Below are 26,686 nucleotides of genomic sequence, written 5' to 3' on the forward strand. Positions count from 1 at the left end.
CGATCGCAGCTCCCACTGGCCGCGGTTCGCTGCTCCAGGCCAATGGGAGCTACTGGAAGAGGCGCGGACCGAGAGACATACTGGCCGCTGCTTCCCGCAGCTCCCATTGGCCTGGAGCGGCGAACCGTGGCCAGTGGGAGCCACGATCGGCCGAACCTGCGGACACGGCAGGTAAACAAACCAGCCTGGCCCGCCAGGGGCTTTCCCTACACAAGCGCATCCCAAGTTTGGGGAACACTGCTCTAGATGAGATGAAATGAAGCAAGCAGTTCAATATGCAACATTGTGTGTCAGTAAAGAGAATTGCAATTAGAAGAGCTTTCTTGTCCAGTTTAAGTATTTATAATTAATAGTTCCTATTTCTAAGAAAATCAACAGCCAAATCAACATGTTGTGGAGTGATGAGGCTTCATAGACTGTTCTAGTGCAGATAGGATTTCTCTATGACCAGAGAGGTGTCACTGCAGAGATTTTGGCATTGAGACTTTGAATTAAAAAAAATTAAAAAATCAGAATTTTGTTTTCAAATATATTTATAAGATTATCTTGTTTGTAGAATAGTAATTGGTACAGAAATCTCACTTTTAAGTATGCAAGATCAAATTGCTCATTTCTCATTCCCAATTTTTAATATCTAATTATTCAACCTCAGGACGTAGTTGAAACAATCATGTTTATATCAGTTTGTAGGTAAAATGTTGACTAATAAGCATAGACAAGATAATTTACCTTGGCTGCGTAGACTGGGTAGATGTAGAGTCTAATGTTGACTGAGTTTCCGGGACACTGCCTTCTGTGTGCTGTACTGGTAAAGACTCAGTTATACTACTGACAGAAGTTGCTGGAAGAAAGACACTAATGTAAATGGGTTACACTGCCTTCTGGAGTTACAGAATTTATCCATAACAAAGATTCTTCTGCATCTGGTCGCAATTTAACATGCTATTTTAACATATGGTGAAATTCCTTGCTGAATCAGAGCCTACATTTTAATGGATTTATATTGTACTGTAATTACTTACATTAATTATGTCTGGTCACATTTGCCCACTTCCCACCCTTGTCCACCGAAAGCCCACACTGCACATATTTTAAAAAAAGCAGCATTAAACAAAGGAAAGCATGACTGTTTTAAATTTCAAAAGCTTCTATGAATAACTGGTATTTCAACTTCACATTTTTGTAAGAGACCAATACCACAGAAGATATTTTAGAATATATGGGACCAGTATCCAACTGCCCCTGTATGCCTAGACACATCTCATCCAGCTATCATTTTACTTAACCCATTTCACTATGGATCCACCACTACACTTTTGGCAATGCATCAGGCAATAACATGCCATTGAACTGAATGGAATGTTAGGGCCTACATGAAATGACACATTTAGTAGCACAAGTTATACTTTCTACATGGTCTACTTCCAGTCAACAAGTAGTTAAAAGTACATAAGACGACATAGCTTAAAACCAAAGAACTGTACAAGTATCTCTGAAGATATTGTACTGTGTCTATATCCAAAGAAGTCTGTAACAGACTGCCTGTACTAGAACGCAAATTTCTTCATTTGTTTATTCAATTGTAAAGAGAGACTTAGGCCATGGGAACACTATGGACGGAATCTCTGTGTTGACCCAACTTATTATTGAGCCAACTGGCAAGTAGCTCATTGAGTCATACTACCAGAAGCACTGCGTACAGGATCGCTTAGTGTAGTGAATCATGACACCTCCACTGAAAGAGGTACAATTCTTGCCACACAAGGTAGGATGTATTTTCACTGTCTGGCCAATAGAAATAATTTTGAAATGGAAGAACCACCTTCTCTAAGGCCAAGTACTATAGGATCTCCTGGGTTTTGTAAAACAAACAAAAAACCCACAAAAAGCCACACACAGAAAAAAGCAACACACACTCCTACAAGAGGGAACATACAGTAACATAAAATTGCAGTAACATACAAATATTCCATTGAAAAACTCTTAGAACAGGCCCACACCTAGGGGCCCAGATCCTAGAGTCATGGGCTATCAGAACCAGAGCTTTCCATTTAAACGAGTCTCTAGCCCTGGTGGTTGTGAAAAAGCTTAAAAATGTGACCTGAATGTAATCCATACCGTGAGGTTTACCAGAGTCTGCACGCAGTTTCCAGCAGAAGGAGAAGCTGCCATTAGTCACCAAAAAAGCAGTCTGGCCCCACATTCACCACAAGAACAGGCCAGGGTTTAGCTACACCATGAAAGACCACCATATCATGGGGCTAGTGGGACCCTGCTGCTGCTTTCACCACTGCTTGGAATGAGAGGGACACTGCCAATGGTTCAGAGGGGAAGGAGTCTCCTAGCTCCTCTAGGAAATTGAGGGTGAGGAAGGAGAGGCCCCTTGTCGTAACTGCTGCCCATTCCAAGTGGTCAGGGGACGAAGGACCTCTGCCGCTGACCTGGAGCAGGGCCAAAGTGCAGGAAGCCCACATGAAGTGTGCCTAAAGCTTTGAGTTGTCCTAATCCAGGTGCGGATAAAGACTGCTGTGGCAACCTTTCTAAAAACAATGCTTCCTGAGTTGTGTTTGAAGTGTCAATCTTAATATTGCACCAATTATTTCCAGAATTTAATATTTAGATTTTGTTCTAAATATTTTTCATCTGCCCCAGACAGGTTGTTCTCTGTAGAGTCAGTAATTCCTGATAAATCTTCTCTGAAGAGAATTTCTAGCATTTTTATAGTGATATTGGACACCTAGTGCTTATTAGATCTTGCCAGAAATAAATGCAAGGCACAAAAATATAAAACTACAATTACACTTATAAAAAGATTATCCACAGTATATTTATTTCATTTTAAAGCGGATTCAAAAATTCTGTAAAACAGTAGAGACTTTTTGGCAGCAGTACAGTGGATTGCCCTCTCTCTCCTTCTTTGTGTTATCATCGGCTGCTGAAAAAAATAAATCAAACCCCCACTTCAAAAAGAATGAGGCAGGGTCAGGAATAGAATCTCACTCTAATGTAGCACACAAGGTTTGCTCAAATGGTAATCAACATGTTAGATATTAATCTAATACTTATTAGTGTTACTTACCAGGAGGGCTAATTCTACCATTACTACTATTCTGCCTTTGAAGGTGTTCTTTATAGCAAATTGAACACATTCCATTTGTACGAGGGTTTCCATAAAATCCGCATCCAGTGGAACAAAGCATAGGCACTTGGCTATGGTTAGTTTCTTGAGCCATTTTCCTCTTCTGTAAACCTGAAATTCACATACACAGCCAATGATCTAGTGAGCTCAGACGATTTTCACCTGTTGCATTTTAAAATACTAAGGTTCCTACTGCTTTGGCATCATCTATTCCAGGCACAAAAGTCTGCTTTAGAAAAAAGGATCTTTGGGTTAAATTCTCTACAATTGTTTCATGGAAATCAGTGTCTTTAAAAAACAAAACCACCACCAAATTTCAAGACCCTGGTTAAAAACTAAAACTCCATTGATTTTGGTAGTAAAGACTGTACGGGACTGGGCCATTTTAAATGCATGTGCAGCAGGGTATACATTTTCATAAGCATACAAATTTTTTACTTTCATATGGAGCATTCAGTAATTTATCACTTTCAGAGAGACTATATTAATTCCTAGCCTACACCCTGAAAGCACACTTTTTGAAGCTTGTACTCATGACACTACTCAAACTCTTAAAGTATAAACTGAAGACTATAGAAGGGAAATATTCCTGCTTACTTCACAACATTTAATCATGAACAGCAACTATAAAAATGGTCAGTCAATTTCTCTGAATTTAGGAATCTGTTACATTATAAATTCATATTAAGATTTTCATATTCAGAAGTTACCATTTTGGTCAAGACTAGCATTTGAACAGACACATTCCTCCATACCTCAACTCCAACAAGATTTTTGCATTTTTGGAATATTCTTTCATACAATTTAGATCGTATGTGGTAGTCAACTTGGTAAGTGTTGCTTTGCAAGTTACCCTGTCTTTTATTTGTATTTCTCTCCTTATTAAAAAGGAACATTTGTCTTGCAAGCTAAAAAGCTCAGATGGCCTTCTCTATCATGAACTTGTGATGAGTTTCCTTAGCAGTTCTCAAGTGACCCAACTCTTAGATCAGGCTATTGGAATCTATACCATAATACATGAATTCAATACTATCACTTTGTCTTCTTCACCCTCAATCAAACCTCCAAAACTGACCATAGTATATAGTTCAATGTTAGCCTATACTATAGTGTCAGTTTCAAATAGATCATATCAATGTGCCATTACCTTAAAGAATGCCAAGCTGACTGTAAAGTACAAAATACCACAGAATTGTTAAGCAATCTGACATCTGCCTAAGCTTGGTCCATAAAATGCTCTCACTGTACAATTTATTCAGCTAGAGAATAAAGGAAAAATACTCTTGTAGCGGAGTCAGTCAAATTTATCTTTTAACTTCAGCTTCTTACACATCTGGCAAATGCTCAAATGTTTTCCCCTCATGGTCAAAGGTCTTAAAATACTGCCTTACAAATTTTTAATGGTAGAAATTTCTGAACAACATCTTTCTTCTACAGCTTAGTTTTCACAAGTATATCAGTGCAGGGAGACTGCCCTTTCATTATGAGTCTAAAGTAATGTGAATCTGACCATCCGAATCTAAAGAGATATTTTGAATTAATATTTAAGAAGTTTACAGACCATTATTGTTTGTTCTAATATAGCACCCAGAGACCCCACTCAACAAAATGCCCCTTGTGCAAGGCACTATACAAGCAAGCAACAAAGTTACTCTTTGCCCTCAGGAGCATAAAAATCTGGGTTTGTGACAGGGCACAAATATGAAACAAACAGACATAGGTGGGGATGGAAGGTTGTGGTAACAAAAAACAACAAAATTAGCATAAGCAGAAGTCTCAGATCATCACTTGCCTAGTCAATTCAATGGTCCATTCAAAATTTATACAGTATACACCACCCCAAAAAGTGATATTGTTGCACACTGGAAGCTTGACAAGACTTGACAGTTGAATTCAAGTAAGAATGATACAGTAGGTTTAGACCTATGAACATTTAGTGTACAGCAAATATTGGCTGTATGGAAGACAAATCCACGTTCCTAAGTTTTCCTCATCAGGGGCACAGCCAAACTATAAATAAAATGAACAGTGGATATGTCAGAGTGGATTTGAAGTGAGCAAGGCAATATAGTAAACATGAGACCAAAGGCCTGTTTCAGCAATCCTAGTCATTTTCCAAGCCAGGGAGTGTCAGTGTATACTAATGATCTTACCACTAATAGCAGGTGCTTTGAAACTAGAGAATAAAGTCAATAAATAAAGTTTATTCTCTGAGGTTCTACTGTATCCATTTTAAATAAAATGTTTCTTCACCGCAAAGAACTAAACATCTAAAAATGGTACTAATTGTCTTACTCAGAACCAGCTCAACAGTCTAAAGCAGAGGTGGCCAAACTTACTGACCCTCTGAGCCACATACGACAATCTTCAGAAGTTCGAGAGCAGGGCGCACCTGCCGGGAATTGGCGCGTCAGGACTGCGGGAGGCACCTGCCGGGCCTTGGGACTTCAGCCCCTCCTGCTGAAGCCCCAGCAGGTGCACCCCATGGGTCTGAAGCCCCGAGACCCCCTGGGCAGAAGCCCCTACCCCACCACCCTGCTGCAAGGCAGAGGTCCCGAGCTCTCCCCACCCCAAGTCTGGTAGGTGGAGAATGAGGGGAGGGGAGTGGGGGACTCCGCGAGCCACAATGTCTGTAAAAGAGCCACATGCAGCTCTGTAGTGGGGCGGATTGGCCGCCCATAGACCTGGAGGGGAGCCCCTCATTGAACCCTGGTGGGTGGAGCCACATCAGGTTCAACCATCCCACTGGAAGTCAATAGGCGGGACCAGAAGTACAAAAGGCGTGCCAGAGAACTCAGTTGAGAGGCAGCCGCTGGAGGAGCCAAACGCCTCCTGTGAGCCCCCAAGCTGGGGGGCTGCAGCAGACCCTGAGGGAGCTGAGGGCTGGCCAGGACGGTCAGAGCCATTTACAGACCTAAGCACGGAGGAGCTGCAAGTGCTGACAGAGGCCCTCTTCCCCGACGACAAGGACGACCTCTACAGAGCCAAATACACCCTGTGCGGGAGTTGGGGAGTGCCCCAGGGGTAGCCGACCCGTCTGGCTGCAACACTGACAGCAAGTGAGTCAGCGTGTTGTGATCAGGATCCCCGCTGACCCAGTGGCAGATTGCTCTGCCACGGCCCTGGGCCGGGACGCAGTAGAGTGGGTTGCAGTCCCCCCCCCCGCCCCCCCCCAGGCAAGAAGCCTGCACTTGTCGGCCCTCCGCCAGAGCTAGGAGGCCCCACTGTTTGCTGCTCAGCCTGAGTGCAGGCCTGAGCCCTCAGACTCTCTACTGCCCTGCCCCGACCAGGGGCTGGGGCTCCGTAACTGTTTGTTGTTCAGCCCTGATCACAGGCCCGAGCTCACGTCTCCCGTCGCCCCGCTTCTTCCCCATGTCAGGCAATCCCCGGAGACGTAGTGGGGCGGATTGGCCGCCCACAGACCCGAAGGAGGAGGAAAAGTCACTCCCACAACGGACTACAGGCTCATGAGCCACAATGTCAGTAAAAGAGCCACATGCAGCTCATGAACCACAGTTTGGCCACCCCTAGTCTAAAGTTTCATGCTTCATGTAACTAAAAATTGGGCTTAGTTAAGGGTGACCACTTTTCTTTAAAATGGATCAGAGACAGAAGAACAAGACTACTGAAAACTCGACCTGGCTCGCTTCCATGAGCTGTCTAGACATACCCTCAGTAACTAACATGAGCGCGCCACACAGTTACTGTGATTATTATTGCTATAGATATTTTTGTTCATACATTGCTCATTTAACAAATTCTGTCTCTGCAGCTAGATAAACCCCTTAACATTATGGTTCTCAAACTATAGTCTGTGGACCACTGGTGGTCTGCAGAGCTGTCTGGTGACATGGTGCTATATCATCCTGTTCCCACCTGCTAAAATGCACTGAAAGACAGAAAAGAATCCATCTAAAATTGATACTCTCCCACAGCACAAAGATAACGGAAGGGAACAATATAGCTCATAGGCTTCCTAGTTACAGTAGAATGTCACACATGTAGTTTACATATCTGTACAGTCCCTATAGTTCTTCTCCTGCACAGTTTTCATGGGCAAGTCCTTCCGTGCATCTCATTACATAGCAGACAGCACTCAGTGTCAGATGAATCTTTATACACTTCTACCTTGAGTTACAAAAACTTGAAATAGCAGAGAAAGTAAAACAGGGTAAGTTTCTAGATGGTAAGTTCTTTGGGGGCAAGGACTACATCTTCTGTCTAGACTCTGCACGGCACTGAGCATACTGGTTATGTTCAGTAAGATAATTCTCAGTACCACTGTATGGTGTATATCCTGTTATAGAGAGTAAAATGGATCATGATGCCAGATAACGTTAAAAGTATTAAGTATGTGCATTTGGGCTTTTAGTTACTACCAGTCTCAAACACTCCATACCTGTCAGTGTTCATAGGCTTCAACCGTCAATCAATGGGATCAGTGACAGAGGCATTTAGTAGGATTAGTCTACAAGGAGATTAAAAACCTGAGGTTTAAAGCAAACTAAAAACCTCCGCTTTTTACTGTCCCAGCATTCCTCCCCGGAACAGAGGTATGTCTCCTCGCCCCTATTCCTTATTTGTATACTTGTAAGTGTATACCATATGTGCAGCTGTTACTGTATCACTATTATTATAAGATTTAGTGTAGTGAGGCTGCAGGTGCAGATCAGCTAACTCTGCTTAAGCACATACAAATCATGAACAGTTTTCCAGTTCCAAGGTGTGCTTCAGGTGCCAAAGCAAGATTTGAGTTGTACAGGTGCTCCCTGTATATTTTATGGAGATTCTGGCCCCCACAACCACTAGGGTGGAGCAAACCACAAGAATGATATACTGGTGCCTCAACTACAATAACAAAACTAAATACAATTTGTACCATGTTGATATCGGTATACTACAGTATCACTACTGGATTGGAGAATGAAGGAGAGAAAGCTTACATTAAACTACATACCTGTTGTGCTAACAAAGACTATTTTCAGTACTTTAGTTAGAGCCTTCCATTTCAAATTTCACTTGGGGATGAAATCTAACTAGAATATCATTAAATGCAGATTTTAAATAAATTAAGTAGCTAAACTATCCCCCCCCCCCCCACCATAAGCACACTTAGACTGGTCCACTGTGGAACTGCTAATGGTAACCTTCTACCATTGCTAATGAAACAGGAAAAGAAACTGCAGACTCATCCTTCCCCATTCAGCCACCCCAGTGGCTGAGGGTAGTACTTGTGCTGCTCACTCATACTGTACTTTCTCATCAGAAGCAAGGTTTGACAATTTGCATGATTAAATCATTTTCACTTTATAGCACCTACTGGTATTACTTACTATCTGGTAAATCCTGAGGGTCTGAAAAGCATTAAAGGGGCAATGTATACTGTGGTATTATGCCCCCATATTCTTCATAGAGATATTGTTATATGATCTGATTATGGCATAACTGTGATGTATAAGGCATGAGAGATATTGGAAAGGTTATAATTTACTGAATATGATTACCTATTTGTACGTAAGGGATAGCTCAGTGGTTTGAGCATTGGCCTGCAGGGTTGAAAGTTCAATCCTTGAGGGGGCCATTTAGGGAACTGGGGTAAAAATCTGTCTGGGGATTGGTCCTGCTTTGAGCAGGGGGCTGGACTAGATGACCTCTTGAGGTCCCTTCCAACCCTAATCTTCTATGATTCTATGATCTATTACAAATGTGTTTACATCTGGGAAACGCCCACTAGACAGAATGGATGGCCGGTTGGGAAGGACATTAGAGAAAACAATAGGTCTTTGAAGAGGTTAGTCACCCACTGAGAAGTCCTCCTGGCGACGCTACAAACAGCCTCTGAGTTATGGCTGCAGGGTCATGTGACCAAGTCACCTGGAACTGCACTCCATAACACCACACGTATTTTTCCACTAACGAGGGGGAGGCGAGGGGGCAGGAAAACCACACTAGGAGACAAAGGATTCCCACTATATGCCAAAACTATTTATGGCTCATTCTTCATTGGCTCATTCTTCATTAACTCCCCGCCAAGAAAGAAGGCTGCTGGAAACACCTGAGAAACAGAGACTGAGCTTGGGGGGAGGGCTGAGCCCAGGCTCAGGGGGGAGGGATAGCTCAGTGGTTTGAGCATTGGCCTGCTAAACCCAAGGTTGTGAGTTCAATCCTTGAGGGGGCCATGTAGGGATTTGGGGCAAAAATCTGATCTGTTTGGGGATTGGTCCAGCTTTGAGCAGGGGGTTGGACTAGATGACCTCCCGAGGTCCCTTCCAACCCTGATATTCTATGATTCTAACCAAGCCAGAATGGCTAAGTGTGCTGTGATTCTTTTTTTTTTTTTTTTTTTTTTTTTTTTAAAGGGGGGAGGGATAGCTCAGTGGTTTGAGCATTGGCCTGCTAAACCCAGGGTTGTGAGTTCAATCCTTGAGGGGGCCACCTAGGGATCTGGGGCAAAATCAGTACTTGGTCCTGCTAGTGAAGGCAGGGGCTGGACTTGATGACCTTTCAAGGTCCCTTCCAGTTCTAGGAGATAAATAAATTAATGGAGATATCCTATTTTTTTTATTTAGGCTGGAGGGGGTCTGGCCTGTGAAAGGAATATCTGGAGTTTTAAGCTGCAGGCAAGTGCAGCTTGTCTTCAAGAATCTCTGCAATCTGCCTAAAACAACAGATAGGGTGAGAATTTGTTACTTATAACCAGTTTCTTTAGTATATTACACTTAGATTGCATATTTGTTTTATTTGCTAGGAAATCTGCTTTGATCTGTTTGCTATCCCTTATAATCACTTAAAATTTATCTTTTGTAGTTAATAAATTTGCTTTTGTTTGATCTATAACCAGTTTGTGTAGAAATCCTACCTTGGGGCAGAAAGCTGTGTATATCCCTCTCCACATTAAGGGAGGGAGTGAATGTCATGAGCTTATGCTGTATAGTTCTCTGTGCAGCGTAAGACGGTATAATTTTGGGTTTCCACTCCAGAGGGGGGTGTGCACTTGAGTACTGGGCAGTTCCTTAGCTGAGCCTTCCCATGCAGAGCTGATCTCAGCATCTGTGTGTATAGCTGCAGCTAGGTGTCTCCCTACCAGTATATGTGCTGGTTAAGTGCAGTCTGAAGGGCTTGGCTGGCTTTCCTCAGCAATACAGTGTAAAGGGAGCCCAGGCTGGTGGGTCAGGTGGGCTCAGTGGTACCACAGTCCCAGGCAGCACCCTGAAAAGGGGGCGAGGGAGAGAACCCGTCACATATACTTGTGCAGAATTTTTGAAAAGTGAAGGAGTGTTTTAAAAAAAAAAAAAAAAAGTGAGGAGAGAAGGAAGCAAAAAGGATCTCATATATAAACAGGATTTCTGTCTTACATATGTATTTTTTATATACATATATATATATATATATATATATATATATATATATATATATATATATATATATATATATATATATATATATATATGTGTGTGTGTGTGTGTGTGTGTGTGTGTGTGTGTGTGTGTGTGTATGTATATATGTATATATATATATACACACACACACACACACTATATAAGTGTATATATTACATTACACGACATGTAATATGCATATTACACTATTTTCACTACAAGTACACATTATCCTGAGCAATATCACTGCCTTCAAGATATCTGAGCAATTGTACGCGGGACTTCTTTGACGACTTTAGAACAAATTAATCTCTCTTGACCTAAACATTCTATTGGATTTTCTCATCTAGGAAACCTGGGAGTTATAAGCGTAGTAGCTCTTTCCATTCTTTGTTGCAAGACATCATGGGAAGAAGTTACCTGTATGTAACGTTGCTACATAAAACCCAGTCTTCTAGAGAAGGAGAAACTAACTGGTCTAAGAGGCAACTGCCAAGTCTACCGAAGGCCAAGAACCTAATAATTGACTTAACCACATCATCTATTGAAAGAAAAAAATTAAAGTAACAAGGATCTATGAAGGGAACCAGACTAAAATGTTATTACTTTGACATTCAAGAGATGCAAACTCCTTTGCTTGCAAAGGGAAAGAGAGCTCAAAGCTGGAAACAGTGACTACATACACAGAAGTCACAAATGCTGCAAGTTTAGACAAAAGAGCTACAGGTCTGTCTCATCTTACGCTGGGGTTACGTTCCGCAGTCAGCGCCAAAAGCGAAAATCGCGTATAGTCAAAATTACATTGAGTGTAATGGCAGGCGGAATCGCCCGACTACAGAAATAGTATTTAAATTGTTATTCTTCTCTCTTTTTTTGTTTTTGCCAACCTCATAAAGCTGAAATCGCACATGTTAAATGCGCCCAAGATGCGACAGACCTATAAATTCATATACATCAGTCTCCGCGAACAGGTTACCTCAGAAGTACTATATAGACCCATGACTAACAGCAGAAGAGAACTTGTAAATTTTAAAAAACAAGAACACTTAAATTTGGGAGCTATCCCACAAAAGACAGCAGTCAGGTTTTTTCCTTAGACCAATTCTAAACCCTGGTAAAATCAGAATTTCACGTACACTCAAAGAAACTTGAGCAAAGCCATGCTATTTAAGTGAAATACTAGATCAAGGTCTAGGATCTAAATATCTATCTTGCTAATTTCAATAAAGGAAATATGGCAAATATGGGTGTGTGTAATTTAGTTCTTACAAATCAGCTAACTACACCTCTACCCCGATATAACGCTGTCCTCGGGAGCCAAAAAATCTTACCGCGTTATAGGTGAAACCGCGTTATATTGAACTTGCTTTGATCCGCCGGAGTGCACAGCCCCACTCCCCCGGAGTGCTGCTTTACCGCGTTATATCCGAATTTGTGTTATATCAGGTCGCGTTATATAGGGGTAGAGGTGTATATGGGTGGAGAGAGCCTGCTTTATGTAAGGAAGTTAAGACAAAATCATCAAAATAAATTTTGTAATTTAACGTTTAACCATGCTGGTTTAGTAAGTTTTAAACCTAGTTTCAGAGAAGTCTGTTTTCAATATCCAGGTTAGTAGGACAACATTTTAAAATATATACTCACACAGTTGGGGAGGAACAAACAGCTTAACACATGCATACTAGCTTCCTGACTTCCCTATCTCCAAAAACATCTACTTAAAGTACATTATTTTAAAATCTTGTTTACTCCAGTACTCTTCAAGTTTTCTGCCTGTAACATTTAATGTAATTGATCTATATATTTTTAAGGTTATGTTGAACCACTGAAGCAGAATCATATTGCCTTAGTTTGAATAATCACAATACCATTTCATGTTCCAAATTAATGCCCACAAACTATATAAAAATGTATTTTATTAAATCACTTTTTAATAAGTCAGCTACCTGATATTCACTTATGATTTCCTATCGCACAGCCAATTTCTGGTGAAAGATGTGTTTCTTCAGTGTTTCATACATGTGGCTTTCAGCTAAGATCAAATTTTATATCAGACCGATCCTAGTTGGAGCTCTGCAGAGGATGGAAAAGACAATCCTAATTGGTTTCCCCCCAATCTCCAATTCCTGTAATTTTACTGGAATCTGAAAGTCAGCAACCAGCCAATATGCAATAAAGTACTGTTTTTTGATACAGTCCACATTTGGAGCCTCCCAAAAATCCAGCAACATAGTAAATCTCACCACACTGATCTGTTCATGGGAGGGGAGGAGATGAATGGCTTACTTACCTGGTTCACAGTCACACTGCAAAAAGGAGGGAAGAACGGCAACAAGCGGTGAGGTAAGGATGAAAGTGGAAGGTCAGCAGGTAAAGAATGGGGTAGGGACAGTAGGTAAGAGGAGGGAAAAGGATGCAAGTGGTGGTTTACCTCTGATCTCACAATCCCAGCAATGAGTGGCCACAGGACAGCAGGAAAGAGAAGAAAGATCAGCAATGATTATGTCTGACCTGGGCTAGGACACAAGTTACTATAATTAGTAGTATTACCATATAATACCTAGGATACCTAGTCATAGTAGACTACTGAGCTAGGCGCTGTACCAACAGCTAACAAGATCACGCTCCCTGCCCCTACGTTACTTACTACCATAATCTGATGTGCTCTTCAAAATTTGATTGCATCAGGACTTGCTGAACATATATTTCATTACTACTCCTACACAAAATAATAATCTAAAGAAAGTTACAAGAAACACAAATTCTCTATATAAATACCAAGAGAATCACTGATTATGAAGATTTAGCTTTCAGCAAGTGTCTTTGCATATACTGCACCATGAATAGCTGTTACTTTGAAACAGTAATTACTACTTACAGCCACACTCAACGTTCACATAAAACAGATCAGCAAAAAATAGTTTTAAGGATCAAAGATCCTAGCTGCTGAAAATAAGGCACTTCAGGAACTCTGGTTCATCTCATACCGGTAGAGCAAATTACATACAATGACCACTCAGAGGATACAAGTGGTAAGCAAAATCACTCTCTGTACAAAATGTATTCACATCAAGCTGCATTGTACAAAATGAAGTGGTGGTTCCATAAAGTTTCACTGCTCTCGTCAAGCTGCTCTAGCATGACAGAGAAATCCATTGAAAGATGTGTAAGTATTAGGAATATCAGCATTATAACACATACACTCAGTTTTCTTGAATACTAAGAGAAATCACATTTTGTTTACACCAGAGATTTAACAGAAGCAGAGCATGAACAAAAAAAAGAGTTTTATCAAAATGTTAGAATTCCAGAAGCTACAGGCTGTTACACAGAGCTATTGGTTTTGCATAGTTTTTAAGAGTACCACTTCTTTATACTGAAGCATCTGACATACCTGTTGCATTGCATAGGAGACCAAATGCCCCAGTCCAAAGATACAATCTCAGAGTTCTTTCCCAGTTTATACATATTCAGTTCAGAGTAGTGAAATACAAATAAAAATCACAAGATGTGTTTCAGATGTCTATCATAACATCGTTAATGTATTTAAATTGTGCATATTTCTGGTTTCCAAGTTCTTCAGAAATAACTTTGCAAAGTTAGGACCCTAAAAATCTCAAATCACATTTTTCCAAGTCAGCTTGCCTTGTCCCACTGGTGGGAGATTTTATGAGAAAAAGCTAATAAAGACAAGGCCAAAGAGCCTACAGTGAACTTGTCAAAGCAGTGTTGGAGAATTAATCTTAAAGCAAAACCAGGAAATTTTTAGTTTCCAGAAATGGCAAGAAAAATTGCTGTTTATCATCTGACTGAAGTCACAGTACCAATAGCAGCACACCTCTATTTTCCAATACTGAAGTACAGCATCAGTACTATACACAAGTCCTGACGAAGCCATAACATTGTGGCCCAAAGGTGAGTGCGCGAACAAGAATGTCATCAGGACACGTTCAGAATTTAAGACTAAAGGGCACTGCTGTAACATCTTAAATTACTTTTACCCCCTTCTATGACAGAGGAATGTTAAACTGCCGAGCCATACTTATAAAGCTACAAATCATAGGAAAATAAGAGCTTTGTCGCTAAGGCTCGATTCAGGCTGACCTCCCAAAACAGGAAATAAAAATGCAAAATCATGCCTATAGGTTAGACAAATAGCAAACAATCCTTAGAGTAGGCATGCTTATTTTGCAATAAAAGTTGAAGGTAGAGGTAGCTGGAACACTGGTATAAACTAAATAGTAATACAGGAAAAACAGGAACCAAAGTTGTTTGTACAAGCAAAGACTAATTCTGAATAAATTTCAGACCCATAAATATGGACATTACATATGAGATTGCCTTATCCATCTCTGAAGGGACTTGTGTGAATATCTTTCTGGGGGAGGTCATGAGGAACAATGGAATGATAAAGGAAACTTGAGAGGTATAACGGAGGGAAACAAGGGATGCAAAGGGGATGATAGGGAGGAAAAAGATACCCGATATCAGAGACTGTCTGGGACACACTGTCTTACTGAAGCGTTGGGGGAAGCTGAAACAGAGAGGATGTGTTCTCAGTGTAAAATATTGCTATTCAGTTTAGCTAACCCAAGGGGTACCTATCTAGATTAGTTTAGGATTTTGAAGGATAAGACCAGGTATGTTTTGAATATCATTTATAAAATGTAAAGCAGAGTAGCACAACTCCAAAAGCTGCCTTAGATCCTGTGTTTGAAAACAGTTCTAGCTTTGCAAAGATGACACTCTGCAAAGGAAATTCAAACATTTACAAAATTAGTAGTTTATTTTGAGCTTCAGTGAATCGAGTATTCTAAGGGTATGTCTACACTGCAATGTAAACCAGGGTTTGAACTCTGGTTCAAGCTTAACCCCTCTTCTGTCTACACACAAATCATGCTAACCCAGGGTCCCAGAAACCCTGGGGGTAGGAGTATATCTACACTGCAGTAAAACACCTGCAGCTGGCCTGTGTTAGCTTACCTGGGCTGAAGCTGCGGGGCTATAAAATTGCAGTGTAGATATTTGGGCTCAGAACCCCGGTTTTTGGCCCTTGCAAGGGGAGAGAGTCTCAGAGTCTGGGCTGCAGTCCAAATGTCTACACTGCTATTTTTAGCCCAGCAGCCAGTGTCAGCTAATCTGAGCTCTCAGACTCAATGCTGCAGGTTTTTTAAAAATCCCAGTGTACACAGCCCATAAAGGTATGCCTACACTGCAGTTAGACACCCGCAGCTGGCACATATCAACTGAGTCAGTCTTGTGGGTCTTGGGCTGCAGGATTATAAAACTGCACTGCAGACATTCAAGCTCAGGCTGGAGCCCAAGCTCTGAGATCCTATGAGGAGGGGGTGTGTCAGAGCCTGGGCTCCAGTCCCAGCCTCAACATCTACACTGCAATTTTACAATCCACTTCCCAAACCCCACGGGCCTGAAGCAGCTGACATGGGCCAGATATGGCTGTTTAATTGCAGCGTACACAAACCCTTCTCTCTCGAAGCAACAAGGGCCTCACTTACTTTAAACAGATATTTAAACCTAGAGGAAAGAGGCAGTGATAAAAAGCTGTTTTAACACAAGTTCTCAAAAGATACCTGTTGCAAAGAATTTTGACAGCAAGAACAGAAACTAAGAACAGTTGCTGCATAAACAGTACAGTGTAGAATTTGAAAGTCAGTTTATAGCATTGCAGTTGTACAACAACTAGCACAATGGAGTCCTGGTCCATGACTGAGGCTCCTCGGTGTTACTCCAATACAAATTGTATCATTTAAGTTAACAATTCAAGACCTGGGCATATGGTTAACTTTGGGGTTAGTGCTATGTCGCTTCCATCTGGAATTGTGCACCATGTCTAATTTAAGCATGCAGAATATACAATATTCTCACTGTGATCACATGCTACACGGGCCACTCAGCTGAAAGTTACTGCCTTGCCAACTGTAGAGAGGATATGTAGGGACACATTTTCAGCATAGTGAGAAATATAAGCATTCAATTCCCTGTGGCAAGAATTACTTTTCCAATTTTCTACAATGCACTTAAATTTATCCATTGACTCCGAGGGTGCTCCTCTATTTTTGTATTTGGACATCCAGTAACTTATGAGCTACATTTTAAAAGCCTGTTCTCCGATGATTGTAAAAAGTGAGTGTAACCATAGGATAGAAGTACTGATTCTGCATGCCGGCTAAGAAAGTCTTGTGCTCTATGTAGCTTGAAAGGTTGTCTTTCACCAACAGAAGTTGATCCAATAAAATACATTACCTCACCCACCTTGAATCGGTCAGTTTAGTTCACCAAAATCCCATCTGCACAAGTGAAGTTTAATTATTCATTGCCCATTACACAAGCTGTCAACTTGCACTTAAGCATGGGGGCACTGGCTGATTGGCACATCCCAAGTCACACTGGAAAAGCTGAATATGTATATAGTCTCCCTGAAGGGTAGCTTGGGGATCATTTACAAAAAATAGGGAGGCAGGTCAGATTTCATTATCCGCCTCAGATCTCAGCCTTGTCCATACAGGATTTATGTTATGTCAAATCAGCACCTTGTCTCAGAGGAAGGGGTGTTTATTTCACTATACTGAATCTACAACAGTTTGCATTAATGTAGTGACGTGCCTTTTGAAGGTTCCCAAAACACACCACCCTGCTAAAATATGGGCACTGCTGGGGCAGCTAACTGAAATCATGCAACAGTGGGGTAGGAAAGCACATTTAGCCAAGGACACTAAGGCTATGGGCTTGTCTTTACTACCCAGGAGATCCACGCTGCTGCAATTGATGCAGCAGCTGTCGATTTAGCGGGTCTAGTGAAGACCCACTAAATCAACAGCAGAGCGCTCTCTATTCGACCCCGATACTCCAGCTCTCCGAGATGAGTAAGGGAAGTCGACCAGAGAGCGTCTCCCATCAACGCAGCGCAGACACTGGGGTAAGTCGACCTAAGCTATGTCGACTCCGGCTACATTATTCACGTAGCTGGCGTAGCATAATTTAGGTCGACAAGCCCTATGTCTACACTACAAGCGCTACAGTGACATAGCGGCCACTGTAACACTGTAGTGCAGACACTTATAACAACACCAGAAGGAGGTTTTCTGTTGCAGTTGTAAATCCATCGCCTTGAGAGGCAGCTTCTTCCATCAATCTAACAATGCCTATACTAGGGTTTAGGTTGGCGTAACTAAGTCTCTCAGAGGTGAGAGTTTTTCATGCTTCTGAATGCCGTAGATGGTCAACGTAATTTTTAGGTGTACATCAGACCTCACACAAATCCTCCAGTCTTCAGAAGAGGCCCAGGGTACTGTGTGTTTTTAAAGAACAGCATGGAACAGACACACATTTTTAACATCTCTTCCTAAAGCCCATATAGAATAAACTGCATGGATTTTAATTTCTCAAACTCAGAAGGATGAAAGGCAGAGCTGACTGTCAGGACTTGAGTAAAAGTCTACATACCAAACCTAATGATTTAGCCACTAAATCAACCTTTCTATCCAGAACACAATACAAGTACTCACTTTGGGTACAAAAAGTTGTCAACCACCTTTTTTGGACAACCAAATTTGACACACGCTGGTTTTGGACAAGATTTAGGGCTTGTTGACAATACCGCTTAAGTCCATGTAACTTATGTCACTCAGGGGTGTGAAAAAGCCACCGTCAACTGATGCACGTTACACTGACTTAAAGTGGTGTCTACACCGTGCAATGTTGGCGGGAGATGCTCTCCTGCCGACATAGCTTCCGCCTCTTGTTGAGGTGGAGTAAGTACGTCCAGCTATGTCGATTAAGTGTGATAGTGAAGACAAACCCTTAGATCAGGAGCGGGCAAACTTTTTGGCCTGAGGGCTGCATCGGGCTTCAGAAATTGTATGGAGGGCCAGTTAGGGGAGGCTGTGCATCCCCAAACAGCCAGGCATGGCCTGGCCCCCACCCCCCTATCCGACCCCCCCTGCTTCTTTCCCCGATGGCTCCCCCCCGCCCCCGGGACCCCTGCCCCATCCACCCCTCCTGCTCTGTCCCCTGATCACCCCCGGATCCCCCGCCCCGGACTGCCCCCCACTGCCCCATCCAACCCCTCCTCTCCTTCTTGACTGCCCCACCTCAGGACCCCTACCCCATCCCATCCAACCATCCCTTCTCCCTGACCCTCCCCCCAAACCCCTGCCCCCATTCAACCCCCCTGTTCCCTGCCCTCTGACCGCCCCCACCCCTATCCACATCCCCGGCCCCTGACCACCCTCCGAACTCCTCTGCCCTCTATCCATCCCCCCTCCCCCACTCCCTGCCCCCTTCCCGCGCTGCCTGGAGTGCCGGTGGCTGGCGGCGCTACAGCCGCGCCGCCCGGCTGGAGCCAGCCATGCACCAGACAGCACAGAGCACCAGGTCAGGCCAGGCTCTGCAGCTGCGCTACCCCAGGAGCTCGCAGCCCCGCTGCCCAGAGCATTGCGCCCACGGCGCAGTGAACTTAGGCTGCGGGGAGGGAGGATAGCGGGGGAGGGGCCCGGGGGCTAGCCTCCCAGGCCAGGAGCTCAGAGGCCGGGCAGAACAGGCCCACAGGCCATAGTTTGCACACCTCTGCCTTAGATATTCAAGTCCAGGTCAATTCCCCTTCCTCCTCCCATCATCCCCCTACTCATTTACCATCCAGAATATTTAGATCAGCAAGTTAAGATCACAATGGTCTAAAAACAGTATTGCTGGATGCCGCTGTTTCCCCACTTAATATGATGGCACCTATGTACAGAGTTCTTTCCATAACACTACATAGAAAAAATATATGGTCACATGGCAAGAGGGAGCAGATAAAGGGGATGGAGGAAAAAGAAAATCTGTAGAACTAACAATATGCATGCCAGATTTCAACTCAGTCATTTTGCTTGCATGTTATATAATTCCTTTCCTTCTCTTTTGTGCTTTTAAACTGTAACCTCTGAAACAGGGCCCTGTCAATCCATGTGTCTGAAGTGGCAGGCACCCTTTGGGGTATTTATTAACAGTACTAAGTACTCGCTTTCCTCACTGTCCCACACCTGATCCCCAAAAAATACTAGAGAGCAGGATTTATATTGGTAAGTGATCAGGACAAAAAACATATGGGATACTGTGTTTACAGTGACAGTAACATTTCATCAGGCAGGATATCCAAGATCAACAATGCTTCACAATTTGGCCAACTGCAGCCTTCACCATTAAAAAGTTCTTCTGCCTCAACCACTGGGATCTCCTTAGAAATATGTACAGTAACAAAAGATTGAAAAAGGTAGACACAAGCTTGTTGAAGAAACAGAGAAATCACATGATTGGGTCAAGTGAAGTTTCTTTATTTAAAAGACCTACCATTGCAGAAAAATATTATTTTTTTAAAAAGCTAATTTAGATGTAAAAGTCAATTGTAAACATTAAAATCTTTTGTGAGGCATATTTCACTCCAAGTGGAAGGAGCCTTCTGGTCAATTAAGGCTTACCGAAGAGTTTCAACCCATTCTTATGGCAGGATAAACAGCGTTCTAGGGCCTTGACAGTGAGAAATTAAACTGTCATCAAGGCTGAGGCAGGGACATGAGAATTCTCCAATATAGGGGACAGACTGATATCACTTCCAGTATCTGTGATTGTGCAATGAAGAATTGATGTAAAAATTAGAAAGAGCTGGGGATAAATGGGCAACAAGCAGAACCATGCAAGGACTGGTTTATGTACTGTGCATACGAAACTTAGGTCATAGGTCACTGTGACTTTGCAGAATGGCAAGCTAATTGCTGTAGTAAAATCAAACTAAACATTAGCCATGTCCGTCTGAAATCTCTAAAATGCAGTTTTGTAGACAACATGTACAAGTCGCTTTTTCTGGCAAGTATATTGAGCAATTCTACTTAAATATATAGGAAAAAGATAAACATAGAGTGGAGATCTAACAATGGAGAGAGAGAAAGAACAGATGAAATTGAAGGAAGATACATTATGATTAGTTAAGAGAACGGTGTGACATTAAGAAGGATAAAAAGGACAGAACAGAAGCAAGTTATCTTTTAAAATGCAAAAGACAGAAATTTAGTTGACTTAACAATATGGTACATAACTCCTAGTTTTAAATCAAACTTGCAGTTTGTACTACACCTATGAAAAGGCATCAATATTTGAAAGTTGTGCCAGACCACAAGAATTACTTAAATATAGTGAGATGAAAGCTTTCATCCTTTCTGTACTGATCTCTACAGCTTATTGGGAACCTGATTTGTTGTAAATTAGTTGACAGCTCATTTTTAAAAAGAAAAGAGAATCTTTGCAACATTAACAGCAAAGTGTCTTTTTAATAGAAGTCTACTGTTGTTTAAAATCAGTTGCTTATGTGTGTGTTAAATAATTCATAATCCCCCTCTTTAGAATCACTGCTGCTCTACCGAGGTGGACACAAGCCTCGTTTTGGACTGTCATGTTTCATTTCATGTTTCACCACCTCTTAATAGGGTTGCCAACTTTCTAACCACAGAAAACTGAACACCCTTGCCCCACCCCCTGCCCTGAGGCCCTGCCCCTTCTCTTCTCTGAGGCCCCTCCCTCCATCGCTTGTTCTCCCCCACCCTCACTCGCTCATTTTCACTGGGCTGGGCCAGGGGCTTAGGGAGCGGGAGGGGGCGAGGTCTCCGGCTTGCGGTGAGGGCTCTGGGGTGGGACGGGGTCAGAAATGAGGGGTTCAGAGTGTGGGAGGGGGCTCTGGACTGAGGCAGAGGGTTGGGTTGCTGAAATGGGTAAGGGCTCTGGCTGGGGGTGCAGGCTCTGCACCGGGGCCAGGACTGAGGGATTTGGGGTGCAAGGGGGGGCTCCGGGCCAGGGTTGAGGGTTTCAGAGTGTGGGAGGGGACTCTGGATTGTGACAGGGGGTTGGGGTGAGGGAGGGGATAGGGGCTCCAGCTGCAGGTGCAGGCTCTGGGGTGGGGCCAGGGATGAGGAGTTTGGGGTGCAGAAGGGGGATTAGGGCTGGGGCAGGGGGTTGGGGTGCAGGCTGTGGGCGGTGCTTACCTCAGGCAGCATGTCTCTCTGGTTCCTAGGCAGAGGCACGGCCAGGAGGCTTTACGCGCTGCCCCCGCCTGCAGGCGCAGCCCTCAATGGCTGCAGTTCCTGGCCAATGGGAGCTGTGGAGCCAGCGCTTGGGGCAGGAGCAGTGCATGGAGCCCCCATGGCCATCCCTATGCATAGGAGCCAGAAGGATATGTCGCTACTTACCGGGAGCCGCATGGAGATGGGTAGGGAGCCTGCCAGCCCCGCAACAACCGGACTTTTAACGGCCCAGTCAGTGGTGCTGACCGGAGCCGCCAGGGTCCCTTTTTGACCAGGTGTTCTGGTTGAAAACTGGACACCTGGAAACCTTACCTCTTAATAAAGTGGGATTTTTATACTGTGTAGTGACTACATGACCACTTATCTTTGAATTTTACTCAGCCAAACTTTGTTGAACTGTTAACGGATTACCGTAAGTACACCTGCAAAGCAACTTCATTCCAAGATTTAACACCAATATCCAGCAGTATCATGCAATTATTGTTAGAACTATCCCAACATAAAAAGCCTAATGCAGTTCTTAGAAATTTTTAATTATATAAACTCCCCTGCACTGACAACAAAAGCTACCTTGGTAAGCTGCTTACCTGAATTCAGAGAAGCTAGACAGGAAAAAACACCTTCAACTTCTCATTTTGCATTCTCACCCTTTAACAGACACACCAATTTATCCAAAAGCTGCAGATCTCTTGTTAAGAAAGGTTCACTGTATTGCCACACCTGTGGCATCCCCCTACTAAGCTGCTTTAAACAATGTTCTACTGGACAATAAAAGTACTACAACATGAAGGACATAATTCCATGAGACTATACTTCTGAAAGCAACTTCAGTCACCCCACCTCCTACAAGAGTTTAATACAAACTTGGTTACTTTTTTGCAATCTGATGCTTAGCCTTATTTCTTTTGCCACCAGATACACAATATGACCAACAACTGGTTAAATCAATCTACATATTTCTAGACACATTTAGTTCTAAGATATATAAATTACTCCTTAGTTTGAAAACTACTACTGTCAGCTTGATTTAATCCCAAATGCCTGTAAAAATAGGATTTTTATGGGAGAAACTTTAAACATTTTTATTTCAAGTACAATAGTCCAAAGTTGTGTTAGTACTCAACAGCCAGAAAGTGAAAGTGTCTAGTCTATTTTCTTTGCCCAAGTTAAGTGTAGCGCAGACACACATTCGTGGTAGAAAATAGTTATGAGTAAAAGAATTTCAGAAGTCCAATACAGGGCATTCCAGTATGCTGGCAATAGCTAATTTTTGGCCTAAAAAATACTAATTTTAAGCTCCTACTGTAAGGTGGCTTTGAATTTGTATTTATACATCTCCCCAACACCTCATGTGGCTACACAAATTAGAACTATAAATCATAGGAGGCACACCATAGCATTACTGTCTTAAAACACAGGCTACTTAAACTGTTTGGGTGGTTGTCAGAGCTTGCCAGGTCAGCCATGCTGTTAAAAGTTTGGTCCAGCAAACAAGGTATTACTACATATTAGGCTATCCTTCAGGATGTGGTATTTGTCAGTGTCATGATACAAATGTGTCATAGCACAACATAAAATGGCTAACCAGGAATCACCCTGTGCACAGGAAGCCTAAATTCTGAATGCAGAGACAAGTTCAGGTTCTGCAAATCTTGACAGGTTAACAGCAGAAGAGGTAAACTTCTACGGATTTCCCATTTAAAAACTACTGTATGGGAAGTAAATATTCACCCTCTTACACCCCTCATCACCACCTTCTGGCAAATATGAAGCTTTCAATCCCTATAGCTTGTTTAGCAAGTAAGGGCTTGTCTACACTGGCACTTTACAGTGCTGCAACTTCCTTGCTCAGGGGTGTGAAAAAAACACCCCTAAGCACTGCAAGTTTCAGCACTGTAAAGTGCCAGTGCCGGTAGCTGTGCTCTCAGCACCAGTAGCTATTCCCCTCGTGGATGTGGTTTGTTTAGAGCGCTGGGAGAGCGCAGCGCTTTAACGTTGCTAGCGAAGACTCGCCCTTAAGTTCAAGGCTTCAGTTATTTGACAAAGAGCCTCGAGAAGCTGCCTGAAGCTGACTTAAAGGGGTGGGGGAAAGAAATTAGGTTTTAACTCATTTTGTTTCTTCATGATGAATAAAACCTTTTAAAAAAAGTTCTCTGTATGGAACATTAAAAGTTCATGTCTTGTTTACCCCATTTTACCTGCAAGATTATGAACAACTAGAGAACTAGGAGCATAACAAGCAGGGAGGGCAATGCTTTTCATTTAGACTGTTAAAAGCGTTGTTTTTGCTAATCCCTATTTAACTCAAAAGCCCTATAAACACAGTTGAAATAAGAGATCTGTAAAAATGTACCACCTGTCCCCCCCACCCTTCAATTAAAGGTTGAGAGGTTACCACACATATCTGAGGGTATGTCTACACTTTAAGTTGGAGGTATAAATTCCAGCTCAAGGAGACACACTCATAAGAACAGAATATAGATGCAGCAGCACAAGGGGTTAGCTGCCCAAGTACGTACCTGGGTCTTGGATGGGTACATAGTCAGGGTGGCTAGTCCCTCATGCTGCTATACACTATTTTTAGCACACTAGTTCAATCAGAACTACCAGGGGTATGTCTCCTGGAGCTGGAGTTTACCTCTTCATCTCAAAGTGTAGACACACCCTCACACATCCAACAAAATCAGGGAAGAAGGACTTAACAGTTCTGATATTTCTACAGTAAAAAAACAAGCAGGAAAAAAAAAAAACACGTTATGTTGAAGAAACTTTTCATGCCTCTGTTATATACATCTTAATGCAGCTAAAATGGGCCAAAGCTATTTTTTATTGCTTTACAGGTCATTTTATTGATTGACTGTTTTCACACAACTTTGTTACAGTATAATCAACCTCTTCCACAGCAAAATTCCACACCATGGGAAGCCAAAGATATCCACTTGAAGTCCCTGATCTTATGTATGAGCTCGGTACCTCCAGTACCCTATCCGTAATCCACTTGCTGGCAGCACAGCACCAACAGCCAAAGCTGCCCCTTGGATCCCCACTTAGGCCCTGTCTTCACTAGGAAAATAGGTGTTAGCTACCACATGTAGCTAACATGGCAAACATGGTAAATATTCTAGTATGGACAAGGCAGTTTTTACAAACATATTAATACTACACCACTTTTCCTAATTTGGACAACCTTAAAGCAGTATCTTCACCATGAAGGGAGTTCCATGAGAAATGCAATACAGCCCCAAGTTGTACTATCTTTCCCAAGTAGTTTACACAGAGCTGAAGGGGGGGCAGTTTGCTTCAGCTACATCCATGCTCAATGCAGAACCACCCAATCACTACTCCATGGAGTGACTTCAGAAGGTAGGTGGGAGGAAGAATGGGTCCTTTGCCCTCTCTTTTCCATGAATGGATGAAGAAAGCATGAGCTAGCCCTAAGTGTCAGTTAGGAGTTTAATTTTAAAGAGAATGTAAACTTCACTTACATCAGATGTGTAAATTTCCATCTTGACATGAGTAGTATGTACATGAATCTCCAAACACAGAATATACACCCCTCTGTGTGTAGAAGACTTGTCTGTGTAAGATGATGTTTTACTAGTAAAAATTGCTGGAATAACTAGCAAATCTATGCAGATTGTTTAGCTACAATTCTGAATACAGGCAAGAATGCCTGCTGTATCTTGATACAGAAGTTCTCCAGCCATGCCAGCAAAGTGGTACGTTTATCCTTTAGGGCCAATCAGAATTATATACATGAGGTGAAGACTCAGAAGTGACCTGTTCAAAAGTTTAATGCATCAGGAAAATTACTGGTCCCATCTTTACTAGCTAGGTAGATCATGTACAAGAAAAATTAAAGAATGGTTGCTTCAACCACTGACTGGTTTGAAATAAGTTAAACTAGAAAAGTCTGCTGAAAATGTCAGCTAAGTAAAAGCAGCATTCTGCATAATTAATATTTAATATTACACAAATATGTAGGATTTTGCTTGTGTACATTAAATATACATACATATAATACATGCTTAGTTTGCACAAGTATAACCCTGTAGTTTATTTTTGCTTTTTGCTTTCATTTGAAACATGAACTCTGGTCACTCAATTAAGGCCTAACTTCAGTTGAAAGATGTTTGTGATACTTTGCACTTAAAGTCAATTTTTGTCGAAGTACTCCCTTTCTCCTGTAATTAAAGAGTAGCAATTTAAATAAGAGGCCTCTGGCCCAAGGGCAGTTAGAATGGCCAGTAGAGCTACTGATGAGTATTAAATATTTCCATAGTTTGATGGTCACACATTTTGTAATAATACTTTCTAATAGTAGTAAAACACATTCCCAAAAAATTTTAGAAAGTGAATGAAATTATTCCATAATAAAATCAGAATATGTAATAAGTGTGCGTAAGCCTATAAAATACTGAACCAAGTCTGAGATGCCACTGTATTAGGATGTTCTTAGACAAAAATGAAAACGATTTATAATCCAAATTTTTTTGAAAAGAAAATTAACTAATGGAAAATTGAAAATGTGTGAAGTGTACTATGTTGACCATGTCTAATTATCTTGTGAAATGCTTTGCACGGTCACCTGGAAGATCCTGGTTTGATTTTCAGGTCTGTTCTTCTATTCCCCAAACTTCCAGGTACTGCCACATCTTAGCTACTTGTAATGCATCCATCAACTTGGTATTTAAGCATTACAGTTAATCAATGTCAGAGAACATAACATAGTATTTCTTTGATCCCCAGGAGCAGGTGTGTATGAATACAACTGTGTGTGCATGCACATACGGACACTGTTTTGTGAAGGAAGGGGGGGAAATTAGGGAAGGCTTTCAAAAAAAGTATGCCTTGCATTTGAACCAAATACCCAGACTTGGGCACTATCTGATCTCTCTGTGTAGGAATACAAAGGGATCACAGTAAAAACACTTTGCAATACTCAATAGAAACTCCTCTCCAGAATACTAATTTATAGCATGTTCCAAGCCTGAAGACCCTTGGGACACTGAGAAAAGGTATTGCAAAAACTCATCCCTAAATATGAAAGCCAAAAGGGGGCGGGGGGGAATGGTGTAGAAACTGAAGATAACCCTCTC

At 42.1% G+C, this 26,686-nt stretch overlaps 1 protein-coding gene across 2 annotated transcripts in view; it reads right to left on the reverse strand.

The window, feature by feature from the left end:
* Positions 1-26,686, reverse strand: part of ZFAND6 (zinc finger AN1-type containing 6) — a 54,223-nt gene that overhangs the window by 17,212 nt on the left and 10,325 nt on the right. The window contains exons 2-4 of one of the 2 annotated variants that reach the window (XM_065411679.1): positions 12,465-12,591; positions 3,080-3,250; positions 730-841 (exon numbers count right to left, since the gene is read on the reverse strand). In XM_065411679.1, coding sequence (XP_065267751.1) covers positions 730-841; positions 3,080-3,233 — 266 coding nt within the window. In that variant the 5' untranslated portion in view covers positions 3,234-3,250; positions 12,465-12,591. The remainder of the gene's footprint in view (positions 1-729; positions 842-3,079; positions 3,251-12,464; positions 12,592-26,686) is intronic. The other variant, XM_065411680.1, reaches the window with a different exon arrangement.

The sequence above is a fragment of the Emys orbicularis genome, chromosome 10 (assembly GCF_028017835.1).
Source record: "Emys orbicularis isolate rEmyOrb1 chromosome 10, rEmyOrb1.hap1, whole genome shotgun sequence".
In the NCBI taxonomy this organism is placed as follows: domain Eukaryota; kingdom Metazoa; phylum Chordata; order Testudines; family Emydidae; genus Emys; species Emys orbicularis.